This window comes from Solanum pennellii, chromosome 7 (assembly GCF_001406875.1).
Source record: "Solanum pennellii chromosome 7, SPENNV200".
NCBI classification, from domain to species: domain Eukaryota; kingdom Viridiplantae; phylum Streptophyta; class Magnoliopsida; order Solanales; family Solanaceae; genus Solanum; species Solanum pennellii.
The window spans coordinates 78660886-78685575 of record NC_028643.1 but is presented as its reverse complement, the minus strand read 5'-3'; the positions used below and the strand labels follow the sequence as shown (position 1 = coordinate 78685575).

Here is a 24690-nt window from a genome sequence, read left to right as displayed (position 1 = left end):
CCTGTCACCACCTGAATTGCTCTCTTAGCTCGCCACGTGGAACTTTTCCCCGTCGCCGTCAAAAGCCGTTAAACTCTTAACAGTTCTTACCATAACGATGATAGTCTAATAATTTATTGATAAAATTAAATAATATATGTATATCTTTTTGTTTAATTAATTTTTGTCCTTTAATAATAAGGTTTGTGTTAATAGAGCGTTAGTTTTTCAGAAAACGAAACACACGTCTTATGAATAATAATTCATCTGTTCTTATTTATTTATCCATATTTTTTCTTTTAAGATGTCCCTATTAAGAAAGGACAAATTCTTTTTTCTATTATATCCTCATTTAAATTTTTTAAAAATTTCTAAGTTTTAATTCATCTTTTTTGAAATCATAATTAATAAGGGTAAAATTATAACTTTACTATATTAATTATTGCTATTTAAATATGTGTTATTTTTAAAGTGAATAATTAAATAGACATGGAGATAGTACTAATTTAAAAAGTAGGAATAAAACATAAATGATAACCAAATAAAAAGAATATTGTATGCTTGTTCAACTTCAGTGAACTTCACCGTTAAAAATAGAGTCCAATAAAGATAAGCTATGTTTTCCATTGAAAAAAACAGAGTCTCTCTGTATCCGTTGCATTAAAAAAAAAACTCTCCCTATATTTTTTTTTGAATCCTTAATAACCAAACACGAGAAGCTCGTTAATTTTTTCGATCAATTAATTCATATTGTTTAGCTTTTCAGATCCAAAAATTCCACAACCGTTTAATCTTCTTCTTCATCATTGTTCTTTCACTTTCCAGAATCCGTTGCAGTTTGCTTACTTTCTCCGGCGCCGGCGCTGGCGATTACTCATTCTTCACTCTCTGACAGGTACATTGAATCTACAAATCAACTAATTTGTTATGTTTTCTCATTTTTGTAGCATCTAAAGCTTCGTCTACGGTTCAGCAAAACTCAGTAGCTTTGGGACTTTGATTGTTGCTATTATTCACATTTTTTGGATTGTATTAATTCTCAATTTCATAATTAGTAAATAATTGTGTGTTTTGTGCTCTGTTTCATTCGTAATCATTTCATAGTACTAAATGTGATTTATGATTCATGTACTTGCTACTTTGCATGAAACTTTTAGTGCCAATTGCTTATACTGTTTATACGCAAATTAAAATTATTTGTTAGTTTTTGAATAGCATTTGCCTTATTCATATGTTTATTTTTTCGTATTTTGAGACACTTAGTGAGGATTTTGACTCCGCTACTTATGTTAAGGAGCTAAATTTTGTGTTTTAATTTGTTTACAGTTTACTGAGGAGATTGAAGATGCCGCAAGAGAGTAATCAAAATCAGAGCAATTCATTGTTCAACAGTCCAGTGAAGAATTTTAGAGGATTGAAGGGAAATTTGGGTTATAATTCAAGTAGTAATGAAGTATCTAACACCGAGGAGATGTTCAACGATCTTGATTTAGCTCAAAGAAAAGCTGAAGAAGCAGGTACGTTAATATTATTTTTTATAACAATAGTATTCGGACACGTTACTTTCAGTGCATAGTAAATGAACGTAGATATCAGATAATTCTATCCTTTATTAAACAAATGAGAACAAATTATATAGGGTCACGACCTTATTGGCGAAGCTCGAAAAGTTACTAATCCTAAAATGTCATACTTAGATTATAAATAAAATATTTTGATAAAATTTTTTACCACTAATATTCCCTTATGCCAAGAAAATGCAATCATTTGTATATAACAAAAATGTATTATTTATTATGATGCATTATAATTTTTTAGCAAGGTAGATTCAATTGAATATCCTTACCGCAACCTAGCTTTGCAAATTAGACAGTTATAAAAAACAATAAATCGATGTATGCATAAATTAACGAGGACATCGTGATTATAGACAGGAACAAAATAAACTAAGATGATTTTAAGAGTGGTATTAGTGGTGTTGTTGCACCAAGAATTTAAATTTAAGATGAAAAGGCTGAAATAAAAAAAAAATAAAAAAAATAAAGGAATGTCCCTCACATCATGATGTTGTGGAGTTGTTGGGAACTTTGAGTTATTTGGTTCACTAGTCTTTAGACTAAAAAAAGTTTCTAGTAGTCTATATGGTCCACCCCCATTACTATACTTTTGCCTAAACAAAGTTAAATTAACAAATATTGATAACTAATTAGGATAATTAATTGTATTTTCCTTAAATGACGCTTAAAAGAGGTTGATAATCATTAATCACACCAAGGTGCACTACCAACCTTATGCTACACGACTTGAGATAAAGATTGGATCAAAATAATATAACTCTACTTTTATGTACATGTGGGCCAAAATGCACTCACACTTAGCAGATCTAGAATTTTATTCTTACAAAAGTTACTGAATCGACGTAAAATTATTACTTTAAAGCTAGATTCTCCTCTAATAATATTTAATACGTTTTGACATTTATTACTCATGCCTTAATATTTGTACCTTTTTAATGTTTCTTTTAAATAAAATCTCATCTCAATTCCTAACTCCTTCACTGTCTTTCACTGGACCTCAAGTTTATTTCAGGAGCCTTTACTTTTAGGTAGGAAAAAATGGACATGAAAGCAAATGTGTAAGGAAAAAAATGATTTGGGCTTTAAGTAGGGCTATGTCTTATACATTATTTGCCTGTCTATGAGCCCATTAGCAGGAGCCTAAGCAGCCCAGATAGTACTTTATTAAAGAAAGATCAATAATTTTTTAAGCACCCCCAATATAGGTTAGTAGTTCGAGTCACGTAAAATTTAACAAATAAATGGATATGTTCATTCCCCTGAAAATTGAAATGGAATGGAGGTATAAGAAAACAATAATATTACTAGTACAACAACAATGTGGGTGGAGTCTGAGGGGTATTGCGTATACAATCTTATTTCTACCTTGTGAAAGTAAATATAACGAAGAAGTAAGAACAATAATAATAGATAATATGATAACCGAATCACAAATAAAAATCTTAATATAATTTTGTAGGGAACATGCCATGCATGGGGAAATTAAGCCATGACACTAGTAATTTACTTCTAAAATTTCAAACTAAAATTAGGAATGAATTACTTGCAGCTGCAAGGAGGTACCAGGCGGCGGAATGGCTGAGGCAGATGGACTCCGGTGCATCGGAGGTGCTCCCAAAAGAACCAAGTGAAGAAGAATTTCGATGTGCTCTTCGCAATGGTCTCATTCTTTGCAATGTCCTCAACAAAGTCAATCCTGGTGCTGTTCACAAGGTACTTATAGTAGAGTTCAACTTCTAAATATTGCTAGTATAATATAAATTATACGCTATCAGGTCACCTAGAACATAATTTCAGTTAATTACCACAAAGTTTTTAAGTTATATATGCTAACATTGTGATTGTTTTTTCATAATATCAGTGAAATTCAACCAGTTATATCAGGTTTGATATGTCTATACATAATAGTGTGCACATTTTTTTGTACTGTCAGTGTGCAAAACATAAACTCGTCCATAAAATGTGAAATTAGTAACTTAAAACACAGTTTATGTCTTTGAAAGAAGGGATTCTTGAACATTTAAGTAACTAACTATGTTTTGATACATGAGATTAGGTGGTGGTGAATTCAGTAGTCGATATGTCCTCAGAATGTGCAGCTCAATCTGCTATTCAATACTTCGAGAACATGAGGAATTTCCTTGTAGCTGTTGGCAAAATGCAGCTTTTAACATTCGAAGCATCTGATCTTGAAAAGGTTAGACTGATCAGTTTGTTCACATTGGCGGGGATTATATGTAAGTATGTTTCACATTGTTTTTCCAAGGTACATTGTATTGAGCAAAGGTTTTGAACTTGTAGGGTGGTTCATCAAACAAAGTTGTAGACTGCATTTTGTGCCTTAAAGGATATTATGAATGGAAACAAGCTGGAGGAATTGGAGTTTGGAAGTATGGTGGAACTGTCAGGATCACGTCCTGTCCTAAAGGATCACCGTCCTCATTTGGTGGTAGTGACAGTGCAGATGAATCAGTGGATGACTCTGAGTCATCACAATTCGACCAGCTGTTGGAATTTCTCCATTTATCTAGCGAAGTCTCGCTTGAAGATTCAAATGCTGCTAATATACTGACCTTCCTCTTTGATCGCTTTGGTCTCGGGCTTCTACAGGCTTATCTTATGGAGAGGAATGGAGTTGAGGACTTCCCTTTGAATTCAATGGTAGGTAAGACTATGTGTAGTTTATCTAAAAACAGAACGTCCTTATTGAAGCCGCAGCTAGTAGTTGGTATATGCATTTCATTTAGACATCTCACGTTAGACAAATTTCAAGGGTCATTCCTTCTTTTGTACTAAGGATGAACATTTGCAGGTAATTGATGCTGTGCTGAGGAAAGTAGTCAAGAACTTCTCTGGATTGCTGGTTTCTCAGAGTAATCAGGTAACAACAGCAACTTTGTGATAGGCATTTTCTTGTGTAACACCAATATTAATGTCGATTACCATTTGTCACCGAATGTGGTAGATTAACAGTTACTTTGGCACTTGCAGCTCAGACTTTTTCTGAAGAAAATATTGGCAGATGAGTGCAGTACTTTATCAAGATCGGAAGTTCTCGAAGCCATATCAAACTATTTGCGCCACAGAACTAGCTTGGTCTCCAGTGAATGCATTTGCGGTGGGAAACGTGAAAGCAGCTGGTGTAATAATGGTTTCACCGCAGCCAATGAAGAAATAGTTGATGTTCAACAAAAGGAGTTAGAGGTATGATAATTTGACTACAGCAAGTTGATTGAATCATGGACAACAATTTGTTTGTAGAGAATAGTATAAAACACAAATAAACAATGAAGACTAACGAGGAAACGACTGATTCTTGTCTCGTTAATTTATCGTTCAGGAGCTCAAAATTTTTTGCAGAGAAACCAAGCTAGACGTTCAAAAGTATAAGTCAGGATGGGAAGAAGAATTTAGAAGGCTTGGTTAGTACTACGTTAATGTCCTTATTTGTACAAAAATGAATGTAACTTCTGTTCCATCTACCAAATCCTATAATCTTTTCGCTGAATTTGAATCTGAAAGTGATTTTCCTCAGTGCACCATATTAAGGGCCTCGAGGTGGCCTCATCTTCTTATCACAAAGTATTGGAAGAAAATCGGTTGCTTTACAATCAAGTCCAGGACCTAAAAGGTAAGTTTCTTGAATTCTCACATTTTCATATAAAATGTTTGTGGTATAGAAGTTAAGTTTTTACTTCTTCACCAGGGACAATAAGGGTATATTGTAGAGTTAGGCCCTTCCTATCAGGACCACCTGATATGCAGTCCACAGTTGATTATATCGGAGAAAATGGAGACATCATGATTGTCAATCCTCGTAAGCAGGGTAAAGATGCTAGGAAGATTTTCAGTTTCAACAAGGTCTTTGGAACCAAAGTAACTCAACGTATGTCTTCTTTCTCACCTCGCCTTGCTCTAGCACCTTCTCTCTTTTTCTGTCTATAATAAGTAGCACATTTCATTCTCTTCTATCACAAGATTGTGTTTGTGGAGAATTCTCTTAATCAACATCTTTCTTTTTGTATTTTCAGAACAAATATACGTGGACACTCAGCCGTTGGTTAGGACTGTCCTTGATGGTTTTAATGTTTGTATCTTTGCCTATGGACAGACTGGCTCGGGAAAGACATACACCATGGTAATTTTAAGTGATATAATGTTTGATGGGATTGAATATTGTGTTACTTCAAGTACTGATAACAGTGCGTTGCATTTTGACATCTTACAAATGCATATATTTCATGCTTCCAGAGTGGTCCAGACTTGAACACAGAGGAGACATGGGGTGTAAATTATCGTGCTTTGCGTGATTTATTCAGCACTACAAAGGCAAGACAGGACATGATAGAGTATGAAGTTGGAGTCCAAATGATCGAAATATATAATGAGCAAGTGAGAGATCTCTTAGTCATTGACGGGGCTAACAGGCGATATCCTTTACACAGATATATGATGAATTACATAGTAACACGCTCAACTGAACTGCATCATTTACACAGTAAAAAATTCGGATTTTTTTGTCTAACCTTAACATTTCAAACATTGGATATACGAAATAATTCTCAACTGAATGGCCTCAATGTACCTGATGCTAGTCTAGTTCCAGTTACATGCACTCAAGATGTACTTGATTTGATGAGAATTGGGCAGAAGAACCGTGCTGTCGGTGCTACTGCTTTAAATGAGCGGAGTAGTAGGTCTCACAGGTACCTGTTACATAAGTAGATGAACATTATGAAGTGTTGCATGAGGTTATTCTTCTTTAATTTTCTTCCTACATTTGCAGTATTCTGACAGTTCATGTTCGAGGAAGAGAGCTGGTATCTGGATCTACATTAAAGGGCTGCCTTCACCTTGTGGATTTAGCTGGAAGTGAGAGAGTAGATAAATCTGAAGCTGTTGGCGAGAGACTAAAGGAGGCGCAACATATAAACAAATCTTTGTCAGCATTAGGAGATGTTATCTCTGCTCTTGCACAAAAGAGCTCACATATTCCTTATAGAAACAGCAAGCTTACTCAAGTATTACAAGACTCATTAGGTAGATAATGATCACTTTTTGGTCATTTTTTTCGAGTTTAATTCGTTAATGCAATCATTTTCACCTCCAATAATGATAGTATTCCTATTTCGATCTATCTAGGCATATCACACCCATGTATAATCCTGCTGAAAAAGACCGAAAATCCTGAAAAGTTAATATTTTTACCTTCTCTTTTACAGGTGGTCAGGCAAAGACGTTGATGTTTGTGCACATAAATCCAGAGGCAGATGCATTTGGAGAAACAGTTAGCACCCTCAAGTTTGCTGAGAGGGTTGCTTCCATAGATCTTGGCGCAGCTCGATCTAACAAAGAAACTGGTGAAATTCGAGACATGAAAGAAGAGGTCATAACTTCTTAATTACTGGTTGAAAGTACCAAACAATTTCTTGTAACTGTAATTGATGTCTTTGTGTTGTTTCTGGTTAATTTAGATCTCAAACCTTAAGCAAGTGCTGGAGAAGAAGGAAGCTGAACTTGAACTCCTAAAAAGTAGTGTAAATGTTCGAGGGCAAGCATCACCTCTACGAACAATGAGGCACATTGGTAATAGTAACTTGAAAACGGAAGCTAATCAGCGTCCTCTGGATGACATTAGAGAGGTAAATGAGTTGGAAATCCAAGTAAAACATCACATTTCACGTATCATACTTGCAACTGTTAATTACTTCTGTTGTGGTGAGATAGGTAAGAAGCTGTTCATCAGGTAAACAAAGGAGGTCTCAGTTTTCCTCGAAGTTCACGGACAAGGATTTCATCCCAAAAATGCCCTTGCTCACAGAGGAAAAATCAGCAGCCTCCCCCATGAGGAGATCACCATCGCCACCCGTTAGAAGATCAATATCAACAGATAGAGGTGCTCATGTCAGAAGCAGAAACAAGCCTGAAACATTTGAAAATCAACCAGTAATGAAACTGCCTTTTCCTGCTAGAGCTCCTGTCACCATCAATAAGTCTAGTACCAATATGCCAGCTATTGTCTCTTCGGATAGAACGAGAGGATATCAGAGTTCAAGAGAGCAATCCAGGCAAGAAAATATCTCTGATGTTCTATATAGCCTCCAGAAGATGAGCAACAGGAAAATTCCAGAACACGACGAGGAGCAGTTTAAGCAAGTGCTTAATGTAAGACAAGGTGCAATCAGGAAAAGTAAAAATGAGAACAAGCTCAAATCCAAGCATCAGTTATCAACTAAAATACAGATTAAATCAGATGTTTCAGTGACCTTACTTTCTGATGGATGTCATGGTGGAATGATGGACGAAGCTCAGAGAAGCGATGTTTCTGAGTCTGAAAATGAGAATGGATTTGTTGGATCCAATATAAGTGGAACCATAAGGTTTGGTAATGGAAATCTTCCAAGAAACTTCTCAAGGAACTCTCAAAACGTTGAACGGTAAGGCCTACTTCTCTGAGAATCTACACATACTATATAACAACTATTTTTTGTATTAACTAATCGATTTCACACAGAGAAATATCACAGACAGTTGAAGCATTTTTAGCTGGTAAATATGAAGACAGACCATCAAGTGGCAATAACATGCTTCGAAATGCTGAGGTAAACAATTCATTCAATCCTGAATTCAGAAAACCAGAAGACAAACCATCAAATGCCAATAGAATTGCTCGAAATTCAAAGGAAGTGAACAACTCATTGGCTCCAGAATTGAGAAGAAGCAGATCAACACCGCGCGGAAAATTCATGTTTTTGCCCTGAGAGAAGTTTGATATTTATATACTACACATCATTTGGATCAACTAATTTGGTAGTTCTTGTACAGCCACTTCATGCATTTTGGAGCATGCCCCTCATTACTGAGAGATGGTTGTTGATGTCATTGAGGACTTCAACCACTAATATATCCTCAAACTTTATTTGAAGTGATATATATTGCCATGTATTTATATATACAAACTGATAAAACTTTAAAATATATGTAGAAAGTGTTCTTTGTTTTGATATTTGGAATGAAACATCAAAGGCTTTTGTGTGGATATAATGAACATCAAGTTATATTGTCTCTGTGATACTCTTAAACATCATCTTTATCTCTATGTCAATTACAATTGAACAAAGAGACAGCAAACTCAGCAACTGAGTATTCATTAATTTATTAATTATTACTCTATTTTTATGTAGATTTTAATATATACATTTTTTTTTTAAAAAAAATAAAATTATATTCTAATTCACAGTTAAAATTTTGACTGTATCACACAAAATGAGTAATTGGCGAATAGTAGTGCATTGTTTTTTTTTTTTGGGAAGATATCTCCTTTTGACATTCCTATAATTTTTGTTTTTGTTGCAACTTAAAACCATTTAGACAATTTTTTTTGGAGCAAATTTTTTTTATAATTTGAAGACAATATATAACGAAATTATTATAAACGTCAAATTATTGTACTTACGATTGAGTAATATATTAGCAAATATTAGGAATTTCCAGTCTCTTTTTTCAACCGTTCAACGAAATATAAATTCAAGATTTAAAGTTTTATTATGTGTTAGAAGTTAGTCTATTAATTTTTTCATGTGCCAGAAATTAGTCACATACTCCTTTGAGACATATATTTGTGCAAAAAAAGCAAAGTAAAAGCATAAAATATAGTTCAAGAGTCACTTTTTGGCACTTTAGCCAAATTAAAATGTACAAAGCCCTAGCTCTGGGAAACAGAACATGGCACTTCCTTTCATAGTTAAAGCTTCAATCCTGTTTCATTCTAGAGCCATTATCATCCCCTGGTTAGCAATTTTCCTCACTTGAGAATTTATAGTAAATTCTTTATACTAGTAGCTGCAACTATGTTTACTAGAGTTCTTCTGTCATGTTCACACATATTACTGCATTTTTTGATGTTATAGAATAGTATTTTTATAACCTGACATTTCTTTTAAGTGCTTCTGTGATTCTGTGAAGTGGGTTGGTTAAGAAAAGATTTAATTTTTATGGAAAAAATGACTATAGAAAAGATAACAGCAGTTAATTGTCCAAATTGTTGAAAATGGGTAGTTGTGTTATGTTGGGTTTTATTAGAGAAAAGGTCTGATCTTTAGGACATATATGACCATAGGAAGAGATTACTGCAGTTCATTCTCCAAATTCTTGAAATGGGTATTTGTGTGAGTAGATTTAGTGAAGAAAAGGTTTGTTTTTTGTAGGCCAAATGTGACCATCGAAAAGATTATTACAGTTCATTGTCCAAATTATCGAAATGGGTAGTTGTGTTACGTGGGGTTTTTAGTGAAAAGGTTTTATCTCTAGGACAAACATGACAATAGGAAGAGATTTCAGCAGTTCATTCTCCCAATTCTTGAAATTGGTACTTGTGTTAATGGATTCGTGAAGAAAAGGTTTGAATAAGTTCTTGTGTTATGTGAATTGGTTAAAAAAGGTTTGATTTTTAGGTAAGCATGATCATTTAACTAATAGAGTACCGCTGTTTATTCTCGAAATTCTTGAAATGGTTACTTCTGTTACATGAATCTGTAAAGCTAAGATTTGATCTTTAGAGAAAATTTGACCATAGAAAATATTAGGACAGTTCATTCTTCAACTTCTCGAAATGAGTTCTTGTATTACGTGGATTTGTTAAAGCAAATTTGAAATCTGCACATAGAAATGATCTAGACAGTTCGTTCTCAAAATTCTTGAAATCGATACCTGCGTCTCATGGTTTGGCTAAGCAAAGCTTTGATATTTAGGGCAAATATGGCCATGAAATATAGTACAGCTCATACACATTTATTGAAATGGGCATATAACTATGGTTGGCTTTGTATGTATGTTAGTCCAATAAAATGGTTTGTTTTAGTATGATATGAATATATGATTATTAGGGTGCAGAAGTTTAGTGCCATAAGCTGCTCCCGAGGCAGAGATTATAGCGCTTTTCCAGTCAGGCACATCCCCAAGAGATCTAATGAAAGCCAAGAGTCAGAATCTGCTTTGCCAAAGAAGCACTTTTTGGACATCGAAAAAAACAGCTTCTTAAACAGGAAAGTTCAGGAAACTGAATTTTCTGTCGGTGGTGGAGGATCGAAGTACGGAGATATACCTTTTCATTCCAAGTCTCGAAATCATAAGCAAAAGCTTATCACCAGCCTATATGATGAGGTTGAATGGGGTATGGTTGAATTGATTCACATCTCTCTGTTGTTTTTACCTGTAGTGGAAACTCAAATTCAAATAAGAGGCTGAATATGGAATTTCAGGGAAGGAAGATGAAGTTGATGAAGATTTTGTACTTGAACATGGTATAGCTGAAACTGATAAAGCTAGGCAAGATGCTGAGACAATCGCAGTTCGATTACTTGCTTCAAGGTTAGAATATTAAATGTCTCGTCTCTCTCTATCTGGTCGTTATTATTTGCAGTCAACTATTATTAGCTCACTGCACTGATCTTACTTGCAACCTGAGTGTTGGTGACTCTGACTCTCTGAGTTTTATACTAGATGGATAAGACATTCATCTCCTTGATTATATACGGGCATACCACATAGAGTTGTGTGAGCGTTGATTTCACTTAGATGCGTGAACGATGAAACTGTTAGAACCTTGCTGATGCACATAAATTATCTTTCCAACTATTGAAGTTAAGAAAAGAGGCCCTCACACTGATGCAAAGAGAACCACTTTTTTGATGCATGCTTTTTTACTGTGCAGAGCACTTACGGCTGTAGAACTGAAGAAGAAGCTCCTGGGAAGAAAGTTTACAGTCAATGTTGTTAATGCTGTAATAACAGATTTCCATACCAGGTAAATCAAACTGGAATCTTGATGTTCCCATCATAGTTATCAACCACGTCTTCGATAATACAGAAATGTTATTTCAAGTCTCTGTTACATTTTGGCTATTGGTACTCATTTGTCACTTGTTCACCTACATTTTTCTATTGTTATCTAGAGTGAAGTGCTACACTTAAACTTGCTAAAAGGAAAATTGAAGAACATAATGCGATAGGTTTTATCAGTCATTTATGAGTTTGTATTTCACTGATCCATCTTAATTTCATCATAATTGGCCTCTTCTGGATTTGTTCTGTGTATTGCTCTAGGGGTTTAATCAATGACGGTCTGTATGCTGAAATGTTTTCTCGGTCCAGATGGTCTTCCTCAAGTTGGGGTCCACGACGAATCAAGCAAGTAAATTTTTCTCTTTGTGAACTGCTTCACTTATTGAGATTTTGAGCCTACTTTTTATTCTTTTGGCCCATCCATTAGGAGCATGTGAGAGCATATATGCTTCTTGTGGAATCCTAAGTTGAATACTTTATGCAAAGAAATAAAAAAATGTTAACATCATAATGAAGTCAGTCATGGAAGTAGTCATTTGTTTAGCTATTTCAGCATTCTGGTAGCGGACCTCAACTTATTCGTGACTGAGGCATTGTTGTAGTTGTTGTAGTCCAATCATCTGGTGCTTTATTAGTTCTTTTGAGTAGTTACACTCTTTTTCATTCTTTCTATCCTGCAGTTTATCATATAGAAGAGTAGCTTTGGTCCCTTTATTTTTGTTAGAACCCTATTGAATGGCCTTGCCATTTTTTGTTAGGCCTTGATCAAGAAGGGTGTAAGTGAAGTGGATGCAGACAATGCCATAAAATTGGTCTTCAAGAATGACGAAGCTGGTGAAGAGCAAGAATCAAGAGAATCAGGACATGCTATATCAAAACCGTCTCTGGATCAATTATATGTCCAGGCATCTAAACAGTGGCTTAAAGGGCAAGATGTGCCTAGAGAAAAACGTAAAGCAAGGATTATTCGTTGGCTTCAGTATCGTGGCTTTGATTGGAGCGTGGTTAGTTTCATACTTAAGAAGTTAGAATCCAGCCATCCTCAATAGAGTCCCTTTACTCAGCGAAAGGGATTATAATGATCTGTTTGATGTTGCCTTAACTCGATGAGGTAGACGAGCTCTTCCTACTGTAAAATGGCCCTTAGTGGAAGTACAAGGAACTGGGTCAATTATTCGGTCTATTTTTGCCATCTCAAAAATAGTTTTTTAAGTGTTAAGATCAGCACAGAAGGCAAGAGGTCAAGAGCCCTAAAGTCTTTTTGTATCAGGAAGTGAGCAGTTTCACTGGAAGTAAATTGTACTGTATTTTGCCACATTAACCAGATTGTAAATAAGAATGTTTCCATTTTTAACTTTGTGTTTTGCCTCTGGGTTTTGATCAAGTGATAAGAGTACAATGATGTGTGGGTTAGATGTGCGTCATGAGATTTGAAACCTTTCATGGACAAAAACTTGATAGGTAAGTGGAGAAGAGTAGAAGGGCGAGCTCATTATCTGTTGAGTTTCTAAGTATGTGCCACCTGTCCTCGGGATTTCTAGATTATCGAAAAAATTCACATGTTTTCTGCTTGTTTTTCATACATTGATAGACAATTTTCTGTCCGTTCCCCATATATGGTTGTGGTATTTATCTAGTCATGATTTTCCCTTGGATAAATATGAATTTATTTACCAAATCACATATTAATGTCGTGTAAGGTTCATTAAAGGAGAAATCACTCCTTATATTTTCACATAACTTAAACTCGAGACCCGATTATATATGAAACTATTTTCAAGCAAATGGTATCATGTTTTTACACAAAATCCCACATTATGAGGATAAATTCCAACTTGAAATTGAAGTTATGTGACATTCATCCCCAACCCACTAGCCTACTAATTGCTTATTAAAGCTTTTATCAGAAATCACATGATCATGTGATGGGGCCAACTCATAGTTGGTAGCTTAACTATTTCTTACAAGACAATTGGGAATCTTAATTTGCATTCAATAAATTCAAGGTACATAACTCCAAAACCTTCTCCCCCACAATGATTGATTCACTTCCCACGTGTACTTTAATAACGGTGATGTTTAGAACAAATTGTATGCACATAATTATTTAACCAAATATCTATTACTTTTTATCGATTCGCTTACTGAAGGCTTAGGCTGGTGAGAAAATAACATAGAAATACTACTTTTCTGCCTGCGTCTTTGGAAAATAGTCGTTATCATAGAATTTCAAATAAAAGAGCGAAAACGATATTAAGTGAACAGTCATTTGAATTGGTATATGTAAAAAGTCTACCAATTTCAGATAATGATGAAAACTGATCTTTTCACTCTATAATGCTTATGCTAAATTGAAAACTTCTTTAATTAGGATACATGATTTTTTTATAAAATCTATAACCTGCTCTAACTCATACTGCTAATAATGCTATATTCACAAATTTGTTCACTATGTTGATGCCTTATTTGGTGATAGAGTTATCAGAAAATACAAAAGAGCAGCTACAAGACATTTGAGAATCCACATTCTTGGTGCCAGGTGATTTTGGAAGAGGTGTTACACTTGCATTTTTCTTCAACAGGTCGGATTCAGACACAACAGGATCAACATTCCGAATTTCCTTGAGCATGGCTACAACATCCCTCATCATCGGACGATCATCAGCTTTCGTGCTCACACACAGGAATGAAACAGCTAAAGTTTGCAGCATTTCATGCATCTCAGGGTCAGCCCTGCCTCTAAGCTTTGGATCAAGAATGTCATTTGGATCGAGCTTGCTTTGTAAATGATCTCGTACCCATTGTACTAAGTGTGCACCTCCGGGCAACGTTGGGTCCAGTGGATGCCTTCCTGTTAGTACCTCCAAGAGGACCACACCAAAGCTGTATACATCACTCTTTTCTGTGATCCGTTGCATCGAAGCATGTTCTGTGGACACATAATAACCAAGAGTCTTTGTCAATTCAAGAAAAGTTGATGCAACTAATCAAGCTGATATAATGACTAATGAGTACAACACCAACAATATCTTTTGTATTCTGAGGATTCATTATAAATTGACTAGTTTTACATTCGCTTTCAGCTAGTTGAGATAGTGAGTTCTACAACAATGGTATCTTTTGTATTGTGAGGATTCATCATAAATTGACTAGTTCTACTTTCTCCATCATCAATCTGAGATAATGAGTAAAAAAATGCAGTAAAAATAATTACCTGGAGCCATATATCCATAAGAACCAGCAAGATGAGGCCTTTGACTCTCCTTTAACAAGTCTGCATCAACATCAGTGTTGACAATCCTTGCCAACCCGAAATCGGCCAGGTAAGGCTCCATTCTAGAGCCTAACAATACATTCATTGCTTTGACATCTCCATGCATTATAGGGGGTACACAGTCATGATGCAAGTATGCAAGTGCATGGGCTACTCCAAGGACTACATCAAATCTGTTTTCCCATTCTGCTGCTCCTTTGCCAACACCATGGAGTAATGAGCTCAAACTCCCATTGGGAAGGTAATCATAGAACAGAAGCTTCATGTTCTGGTTTGAAGCCCAGCCGAGAAGGCGTACGATGTTCTTGTGCCGGATTGAACCAAGTGTTTGAATTTCTGAACCAAATGCTCCTGATCCCTCTGATGACCACATTTTCTTGACTGCTAAAGTCACCCCATTTTCGGTCATTATTCTGTATACAACCCCAGAGCTCCCAGTGCCAATGACATTAGCTGACGTTAGATTATGAACAATGTCATCAATCGAAAAGTCCAACTTCTGGTAAAGAGTCATTTCCCATGTATCAACTTCTGGTCCATACTTTGCGGCCATTCTCATCCTGATCAACGTGTAGATGGCTAGCAGCACCAGCACAGCACTTATACTGACTAGGATTGACATAGCAAGCTTCATGGTGGTTTTGGCATGTCCAGCAGGCCCCGTTTGGATCACGTCCCCACCAGAAATGTATAGAGCTTGGTTTCCAGTAAGATCACTCAAAGGAAGCTTATGAAAGAATGGAGAATTGGGAAGTTTCCCATAGAAGTCATTGAATGATATGTTGAGTGAAACAAGGTTTTGAAGGTTCGTGAGAACGTCTAAATTCCCGGTGAGTTTGTTGTGGGAAAGATCAAGGTTTCCTAATTTGCTAAGACCAGAAAACTCACTTGGAATCACTCCTGTAAACTGGTTACAGCTAAGGTTAAGAGAGATTTCAAGGGATGGTATTCGACCCAACTCTTTAGGTATATCACCTGATAAACCATTGTACCCGAGATCTAACAGCTGAAGCTTACTACAAGAAACTATCTCAGCTGGAATTTTACCAGAAAGTTGATTCTTCCCAAGATTCAATTTTGTTAATTCTGTTAAAGAACCAACACTTGGACTTAACGAACCCGAAAGCCTGTTGTCTGAAATATCCACATACTGTAGACTCCCTGGCAGTTTCTCTGGCAAAGAACCAGTAAACGCGTTCGAATGGAGATCAAGAAACTCAAGATTTTTACATCCTGATATTGCTGAAGGAATTTCTCCCATAAAATGATTTCCACTCATGTCAAGAAAGTTCAAATTACTCAACTTTCCTATTTCTGATGGAACAGTACCACCTAGCCTATTCCTATTCACTCTAAATCTATACAAATTTGTGCAGTTTCCAACATCAGTTGGTATAAAACCAGACAAATCATTGGAAAGAAGCAACAACTTTGTTAGATTTTTCAAACTGAAAATTTCTTTAGGTATGGAACCAAAAAGATTATTGTAAGAAAGGTCTAAAGCCTGAAGATTCTCACAGTTAGATAATGAAACAGGAATTTCACCTGTTAAATTATTTTGCCAAGCAAAGAATAATGTCAAGCTCTTTAACTTACCTATTTCATTAGGAATTTCCCCTGATATATCATTATTGTCAACTTCCAAATGAGACAATTTAGTACAATTTGATATTTCAGTAGGTATTGTACCTGATAACTTATTGACACTCAACTGCAATCCTTCAAGACTTGAAAGTTCACCAAAGCTTGTAGGAATACTACCTGTTAAGAGATTCTCAGACAAGTCAATAACTGTAATGGACTTACAATTCCCAAGCTCATTTGGTATCACACCAACTATACTATTCTGCCAAAGCAACAAACTTTGAAGCTTCCTGAGTTTCCCTATACTCCTTGGAATCGAACCGGATATCGAATTCTGATACAAATACAAGTTCTGCAGTTCACTACAATTCCCAATCTCTTCAGGAATCGATCCAGACAAAAGAGCTGTATAAATTGCAATAGTCTGAATCTTTTTCAGGTTTCCAATTGACACTGGCAAATTCCCTGAAATGCTTGTTTCAGCTAGGCCTAAAAAGACCAAGTTCAAACAGTTTCCAATCTCATAAGGGAGTTCTCCTTTAAGATTTTGATTCCCTCCAGCTCTAAATTCTTCAAGATTCTTCAACTTTCCAATACCCTTTGGAATTTCACCACTAAGTTGATTGTCATAAATCAAAAACTTCTTAAGATTAAACAAGTTCCCAATCTCTAAAGGGATATCACCTTCAAGAAAATTTGAACTAAGTGATAAAGTTTCTAACTTTATAAGGTTACAAAGTTCTTGAGGAATGACACCAGTGATTGAATTATCACTAATATCAATAAACTTAAGTTCAAGATAATCACCAAACTCTTTTGGGATTGGACCACTAAGATTAACAGATGAAAGAACAAGAGTGTTCAAGAATTTGAGTGACTGAAAATTTGAAGGCAATGAACCTTGTAAATCAACTGATTTAAGACTTATACTAACAACATGACCATTGGAATTGCAACTTATGCCAAACCAATTACAAGGACTTTTATCTAAAGAATCCCATGATGTTAAAACATCATTTGAAGTTATGTTTAATGTTTTTTTCCATGCAACAAGTGTTTGTGTTTGTGTTTGTACATCAAGTGAATAACAAGAAGAGAGGAAAAGTAAAAGAAGAAGAAAGGGATATGTTGAAGGAGCCAGCATTGTTTGCTGCTGCTAAGAGAGAAGAGAGAAAGTTGAGGAGTTTGGGATTGTAAAGGGGGGAACCCCATGTTTTGTTTATAGAGGAAAAACAGAAGAAGATCTAGATCCAAGAGCACTTTGAATTTTTCTATTATTATTATTATTATTATTGAAACTTTGGTCATAGTTGTTAATTCAGAGTTGATGATGCAGATGGCTTCATTTGGATTTATTTATTCATATATATTAATGTTACCATCTTTTATCTTTCTTTCTTTGTTTTCTTTTGTTAGTATTATGATAAGTCCAATAAGTTGCATGTCCTAGTCCATGTTGTTCGGACTTTTAAAAATATATATTTTAGGGAAAAGGGTCTGATATACCCCTCAACTTTGTCATTTATAGCTCATATACCCCTTGTTATGAAAGTGGCTCATATATATCCCTACTTGTAAACAAATGGCTCACATATACCCTTTTCCTCTAACGGAAATGAAAAAAATAATAATTTTAATCTAAATTTTTATTATTTTTTTCTAAAAAATATAATCTCATATGAGTAAATTTAATCCTCATCAAACATATTTTTTTTGGCTTTTTTTTGTTTCAATGACTAATTTATAATTATTATTTTGATAATCAAATTTATTTATGTTTCACTAATATTATTGTAAAACTTATTGTAGATGACCAAATTTTTTCTTCGAATACGAAATTAAATTACAATACACACAAAAAAATAGTTTAATTTTTAATTCTTTAAACTAAGGAATGAAAGAAAAAAATAAAATAAGAATAAGATATTCAAATAATTATAATAAAAGAAGTCAAAAAATAATTTATGTATGAAAAAATTAAAATATACCTTGAACTTTGATAGAAGAATCATATATACCCCTAAATAATTTATTTTTTTAATTAGAAGTAATAAATATAAATTTAAAACTAATTTTTTAACTTCCGTTAAATGAAGGGTATATGTGAGCCATTTTGTAACGGCAAGGGTATATGTGAGCCGTTTGTATAACGGTAAGGGCATATATGAGCCACTTTTATAACGAGGGGTATATCAGCTCCAAATGACAAAGTTGAGGGGTATATCAGACCCTTTTCCCTATATTTTATTATGACTTATTTGTTGTCGCAAATTAAAAACACTTGCCAATTAAGTCAAATTACAGCAAGATAATTAACATATTCTCATATTTGGGGATAAGGGGCGATACGAATCGCCTCTACGCCTAGGACGTTGTCTGGGTTAAGAGCCTGTTGTTTTTGGTTTTTCTTTATACCGGCAAGACCAATTTAAATGATGTTCATTGGCTCTATTCTCGATTGAGATTATATATTCAAAAGGACCTTTTTTTTTTTGTCATTTCATATGTTGTCTAGTAGAGAGTTGGTTATCCGAAATTCACACCTATTGTGCACGACATGCATTATTTTCGAAGAATCTATAATATTAAATATTTTTTAAAAAAATCCGATCAATATTAATATGAATTGTATGGCCCAAAAGGGAAACAAATAAATGCTGGTTTTAAATGTATTAATTATCATATCCCTTTCTTTTTAGTTGTAAAATTAATGTCTTGATTTTGAAATGAGGATTGTTGATAGCTATAAGGCCAGCACCATTACAAATAACAACTCTTTATGAGGACCAATTTCTGCCATTCTTGTTGTGTATTTTATTACAAGGAACAATTCATTAAGAATTTATTTTTTGTTTGGTTTTTTAGGGGTAGGGGTCAGGGTAGGGTCATTCTGGTAAAATATTTTCTTTTCCAAAGTAGTGAAGAAGAGCATGTTCTTTATATTGAAATGGTCCATCATCTCATGTACAATAGTATGAGTCAGCTACATGTTATAGTTATATAATACTTATGGCTAGTAATGACTTTATGATGAAGTTGAGAGACTACGATTAAATCTGCGTACATCTTAATTATTTTACTACATATTTATTTTTTTATATCAGCATGGATATAATTAATGATTTTTCAATATTATTCTCAATTATTTCACTGTATATTTATCTTTTCACATAGCAAACTAAAATATGAAGAAAGGAATAAAACTAACAAAAGAGGAAAAGGTGAAGAATACCCTCATCCCTCTTACTATACGAAATATCTTAATTTTACCTTATATTATATTTTTGGATCATTTATATCTTTTGCTTTAATTAGCTCTCGACTATAGTGAAGCTATAACCTAAAGGATGATCATGGCAATCTTAAACTATAGTAAGAAAAATGTAAGTTCAAATATTTTCATAAAATATTTTGATACGTAGATTCGATCAAGTCCATATAAGGGATTCATTAAAATCAAGAATAAATATAAGATAATTGGCAAACGATAAAATTAAATATTTTGTATAATAGAGAAGTAAAGTTATACCTTAGCTTTTTTGCCAAAACAAATAATGGATAATTTTTCATAAAATAATTAAGCACAGGTGATTACCAAAAAGTTCCCTTACTAATCTTTCTCACCCAAAATTAAACAGATAATTAAAGAGAAAAACATATTTTTATTTAAAGCTTGGGGATCTGGATCCATAATTCTTAGGAGGTAGTAGAAGAATAAGTGCATATGAATAAATAATATATAATATACTGTATTTGTAAGACAATAATTATACTTATAATATTATCATTAAGATGGAGATCTCTTCTAGTAGTAGTGATGAGAACATGCAATTTTTTTTAAAAAATAATTAAGCTTTATTTAATTTAATTAAATTGTAAAAGTTTGAGGTCATGTTGTCGGGAAGAATATTAATCTTGTCTTAAAATAATACTAAAAAATAAAAAGAAAAAAGAGCACTTCCCTTTAATGTGAGAGACAAAAGTACAACAACTTATTATTTTTTTAATTGCTTTCTTTATTTAAAAAATAATAATTGTAGATTAGATCTCAATCCTCTTGTTTTCAAATTTAGCTTAATTCGATCACGAATTTTTTACTTTAAAAAAATGTTATTAATTCATTTTTTTTCTTCAAGGTGTAGCCACGTAAGATAAATGATGATTGGTTATGACAAAATTTACGATTGATCTAAATATTAAGGGAGAACCAACTAGCTAGGTTTTGACTTGAGCAAAGTTTTCATTCATAAATACAAAAATATCAATTGATTTAGCTTTACTCAAATTTCATTAGAATTATGAACAAAATCACGTAAGTTTATGTTTGTAAAAGTAACAATAGCCTTACATATCATGATTTATTATCTTTTTATCTCGATTTAATTCTTTTAATCAAGTTATTGTCTATGAGTCGCATGCTCATGATAAATTAACATATATCTTTCTTCCGAACTAACTCAATAACTTCTCAAATCATTTAACATTTTTTCTATAAAGATTTGGAGAAAAAAAAGAACCTAATTCAAAGTGATATATGACACATAAAAAGAAGTGAAAAAGAAGAAAAACTCTAAAAATGGGATGAAAATATTTATATACTATATATGATAAAATGGAATCTTCACCACCCTTTTCTTTTTTTTAAATCATGGGAAATAAAAAAAAAGCAGCACCTTTTGAGAAAGTACTTGTTGATTTTAATGTTGGAAAAAAAAATAATCACATTTGTTACTTATAGCAATCTAGTGAATAGTCATTCTCTTTGAGTAAAAAGATGTCTGACAATTATACTATATAGTTCGGGAAAAAATAAATGTATAGAGTAACTGTCTATTTATTTTAACTAATAAAAGCTACTTATTTTCAATGTAGTAGCATTGATGGTGAAATATTTTTCTTGTGGTTCACATGGTAAATATAAATAAGAGAAGTATCGAGAATATAGTATGTAATTAATCGTCGATAGAATTTTTTAAATTTGAATCTTAAAAATAAAATGACGTTTGATAAGAAGCATTAATTTTCTTTATTTTTCATACAAATTTACCAAGGGTGAATTTTTTTTAAAAAAATAAAATTATTGTTCAAATTATTAGACAGGTGTCACATTTTAATTGGATCTGCCACATGTATGTGATGGCTTTTATATCATTTACTATGCATGATTACAGTATTAATTTGATGTAATATTAATACTTTTTGGTTTTTCATCTAAAACTAAAAATAAAAATAAAAAGAAGAGAAACTTCACCTCATTCTCAAATTCTACAGACTTTTTTGGAAAAATGATTATTTTTGTGAATTTATTTGACTATTTCTTTAAGATCTAAAGATTCAATATCTACTCTATTTTTATTTAATATAAAGATGCAATTTTTGTGATCACGTGAGCAATGATATAGCTCTTAGCTAATGCATGGCACATGACATTCATCTATTTAAATTGGAGGTCACATTAGAACATAAAATGATTGGATTTTATAATTTATCCAAATAATTAAAATATCACATCACCAATCATGGACAAATATTGGTTTTATCCTAGTTATGAAATTGAATAAACAAAATCAAGAACCATCAAATATTGCGATGAAATAATATTAAAAGTCTGAATTTTGAATATAAAATTATGTTTGATATTATAGAGAGTCATATGCTAAGAGCGTGTTCAATTTAATCAGATTTTCAATACGAATAACAAAAGAATGATAAAGAGGATAGAAGTGTGTGGATGTTCCATAGAGTTAATATTGATTATATTATTATAAGTATATATTATATATTATCAATGCCACCAACTATATATATGTGAATGTACCCCATGTTCCTCCCACAACCCCTCCACCTCAATTTTTTTTTTTTTGAAATATTTGAGTATTTTATTTTTGTCTTTTTTGGCAATAAAATTAAGTTCCAAATTATTTGTCTTCCATTGTTTAAAGTTGAATAAAATATATAACAATTATCAGAGAATTTCTCAACCTTATTATGCAAAAAGAATATATCTATGAAGATAATAATGATGGCATGTTTATATATTGTTTGCTAGATTTAATTTGAATCTACTTTTACAAATCTATATAATCCCATAGAGTAATATAATAAGAAGTATTATTTTTTATGATACATGTATAATATGAAAGAGTCCTTTAGAAATTATAATCTGATTAAGAATTAATACATGTTGAAATTGAAAATATACATAATACTAGATTGATTTAGTCTACAATTATAATATACATTATGCAAATCCTTTTATTCAAATGCTTACTCCCCTACCTATAACGGATTTCATATTGAATTAATTGAAGCGCGTATAAATTACTTTTAAATATTTTGAGTTTTTTTAATAAAAGTAAAAAAATAGAAAGTGGAAAGACATATGAGATGATGCATGGGCTTTTTGATATTAGCCCACTCGTGTGAGTAGGTGGGCCCTCTAAGCCCACAAAATAATTTAACTATATCCTCCATTTTGGAACTAGTGAAAAAGTTTGTTAATGATTATTGTCTAATAAATTTAAGTTAATATATACTCCGTCCGTTTCAAAAAGAATATCTTTATTTTCATTTTTTGTTTTTAAGGAAATGTCTACTTTCTTTTTTTGACAAGACATTAATTTAACTTTCCACGTGACATATTTAAGACTACAAGATTAAAGGGTTTTTTGGTATATTTGACACAATTTTAATTTTGAACCATAAGATTAAAAAGTTTTTTTTCTTTTCTTAAACTTCGTTTCAAATTAAACTAGGCCAATCTTTTTTAAACAGAAGAAGTAATGATTTTTTATACTACAATTACGTGTTTTAATTTTGTATGGTTAAGCTAAAACAATTCAATAACATTCTCTTGTATTATCAGATTTTGTTGGCTCTAAGTCATATTTGCATAATTTTTTAAAAAGAATTCTCACATAGCATATTTTTTGTTTCCATAGATCAATATAAGATTTTATTGATGATTCCTATAATCACTTTCTTGAACTAAATTTGCATGATCCATTCACAAAAAGTTATGAGATTAATTGTCAGTCATGTGTATCGATCATCGAGTATTTATATAGCCCATACAAACTTTTTATGTGTATGCCCTAGGATGGAACTAGTAAGTAGAGCTCCGCGTTATCACTTGAACCAAAGGTCACGTAGGATTAAAACTAGGCGCATATACAAAACTCATTACTTTTTACATTTTATTTTTAACTTTTCAAATGAAAATCTTAGATCCGAGACTGATTATAACAATCCAAAAAATTTATCATCATACAAAAATCGATTAAATAAAAAGAGCATTATTGAGTACCACCGACTTAATAATTTTATGATTGCATGTCATAATCATCAAAGTAAATATTTGAGATTAACAATATTCATTGAATACGAAACTAAATCTTTTGTCTATTTCTTGTTTTTTTTTTAATTTTCTATTAGCTAAATGCCACACCAAAATGATATTGACCCATTTAACTTTTGCAATTTGTCGATCGTACGTGTTAGCTTTATTTTGATCATCACATTACTCTAATTAATTGATAAATCAAAGATTAGGCCTGTCTAATCAAGGTCACTTTAAATGTCATATCACTGTCTCCAAATTGCATTTCTCTTGTCATTATCCTTCCTTAATTTCAGGCTTAGTTGACTAATATTATAACTTATAACATACACATAAATGGGGTCTAAATGTGGAGTGTGACCTTCTTCCATTAGAGTTTAATTAGTTTTTTTAAGCTCCTATCTTTTACATAGAGACCTAACAACTAATATTTAATTTTGATGATGATAACTTGATGAGTCAATGTCTATATGCTAAACACAACAATAAAGAAAAAAGGAAAAAAAGAAGCATATTAATTTAATAATGTCACGATGAAGTGAATTGAGAATCATGAGATCTTAGGTTTAAATTTCAATGAAGAGAATAAATACTAGTAAAAGATCTCTTCTAAACTTGGTAAACAAAATACAATTCATATTTATTGATAGTAAATATGGTAGATATTCCGTGAAATTAATTGAGGTACGCATGAGTTAACTCGAGTATCATGATTATTAAAAAATAAAAAGTGATGTCACAAGGTGTTTGGCTCACATTAACCAAGGGCATGCTGAAAATGATTATGGAGTATTATTCCTTTTCATTAAAGTTGCTAAAGAGAAAACACAAGTGAAGTCGAAAGCAAAAGTAGAGCCTCTCTTATTGAGATTCTCATTTATAAATTTCATAGTTACACCTAGTTGATACTCGATTTAAGAGGGTATCGATGTGAACTAGGTCGAGTATGAAATAGCAAAACAACAGACCCAACTGGAGCATTGGAAAATTTCAACGCACAACGAAAGAAATTTTTAATGCAATTCATGGTTTATTGAAAGAAAAAATAATTGAAATTAGACTTCTTAGAGAGCTTCTAGCTTTATATTTTAACC

At 32.8% G+C, this 24690-nt stretch overlaps 3 protein-coding genes across 3 annotated transcripts; 2 read left to right on the top strand and 1 right to left on the bottom strand.

Annotated features, from left to right (window-relative positions):
• Nucleotides 1–565: 565 nt before the first annotated feature.
• Nucleotides 566–8595, top strand: LOC107024109 (kinesin-like protein KIN-14F). The gene is made up of 18 exons (XM_015225004.2): nt 566–874; nt 1306–1496; nt 3106–3269; nt 3613–3753; nt 3858–4217; nt 4369–4437; nt 4548–4760; nt 4897–4978; nt 5092–5187; nt 5263–5442; nt 5588–5694; nt 5808–5986; nt 6098–6262; nt 6343–6596; nt 6779–6942; nt 7031–7198; nt 7284–7993; nt 8071–8595. Exons 2-18 carry the CDS (start codon nt 1325–1327, stop codon nt 8315–8317), a joined length of 3471 nt encoding a protein of 1156 aa, XP_015080490.1. The 5' UTR covers nt 566–874; nt 1306–1324; the 3' UTR covers nt 8318–8595.
• A 597-nt stretch (nt 8596–9192) lies between these two features.
• LOC107024104 (regulatory protein RecX) lies at nt 9193–12758 on the top strand. The gene is made up of 6 exons (XM_015225000.2): nt 9193–9346; nt 10442–10728; nt 10817–10925; nt 11269–11361; nt 11661–11748; nt 12158–12758. Exons 1-6 carry the CDS (start codon nt 9282–9284, stop codon nt 12446–12448), a joined length of 933 nt encoding a protein of 310 aa, XP_015080486.1. The 5' UTR covers nt 9193–9281; the 3' UTR covers nt 12449–12758.
• A 940-nt stretch (nt 12759–13698) lies between these two features.
• LOC107026518 (LRR receptor-like serine/threonine-protein kinase) lies at nt 13699–17574 on the bottom strand. Its single transcript, XM_015227512.2, has 2 exons — nt 14614–17574; nt 13699–14328 (listed from the first exon to the last, which is right to left on the bottom strand). Exons 1-2 carry the CDS (start codon nt 17399–17401, stop codon nt 13862–13864), a joined length of 3255 nt encoding a protein of 1084 aa, XP_015082998.1. The 5' UTR covers nt 17402–17574; the 3' UTR covers nt 13699–13861.
• Between the last annotated feature and the right edge of the window lie 7116 nt (nt 17575–24690).

Excerpts from the sequence above, each read along its gene's own strand:
- LOC107026518 (XM_015227512.2), bottom strand. The coding sequence starts at position 17,401 with ATGCTGGCTCCTTCAACATATCCCTTTCTTCTTCTTTTACTTTTCCTC. Across the intron at positions 14,329-14,613 it reads TTATGGATATATGGCTCCAG|AACATGCTTCGATGCAACGG; the intron begins GTAATTATTTTT and ends ATGTGTCCACAG.
- LOC107024104 (XM_015225000.2), top strand. The coding sequence starts at position 9,282 with ATGGCACTTCCTTTCATAGTTAAAGCTTCAATCCTGTTTCATTCTAGA. Across the intron at positions 9,347-10,441 it reads AGAGCCATTATCATCCCCTG|GGTGCAGAAGTTTAGTGCCA; the intron begins GTTAGCAATTTT and ends TATGATTATTAG. Across the intron at positions 11,749-12,157 it reads GTCCACGACGAATCAAGCAA|GCCTTGATCAAGAAGGGTGT; the intron begins GTAAATTTTTCT and ends ATTTTTTGTTAG.
- LOC107024109 (XM_015225004.2), top strand. The coding sequence starts at position 1,325 with ATGCCGCAAGAGAGTAATCAAAATCAGAGCAATTCATTGTTCAACAGT. Across the intron at positions 5,188-5,262 it reads TCAAGTCCAGGACCTAAAAG|GGACAATAAGGGTATATTGT; the intron begins GTAAGTTTCTTG and ends CTTCTTCACCAG. Across the intron at positions 6,597-6,778 it reads AGTATTACAAGACTCATTAG|GTGGTCAGGCAAAGACGTTG; the intron begins GTAGATAATGAT and ends TCTCTTTTACAG.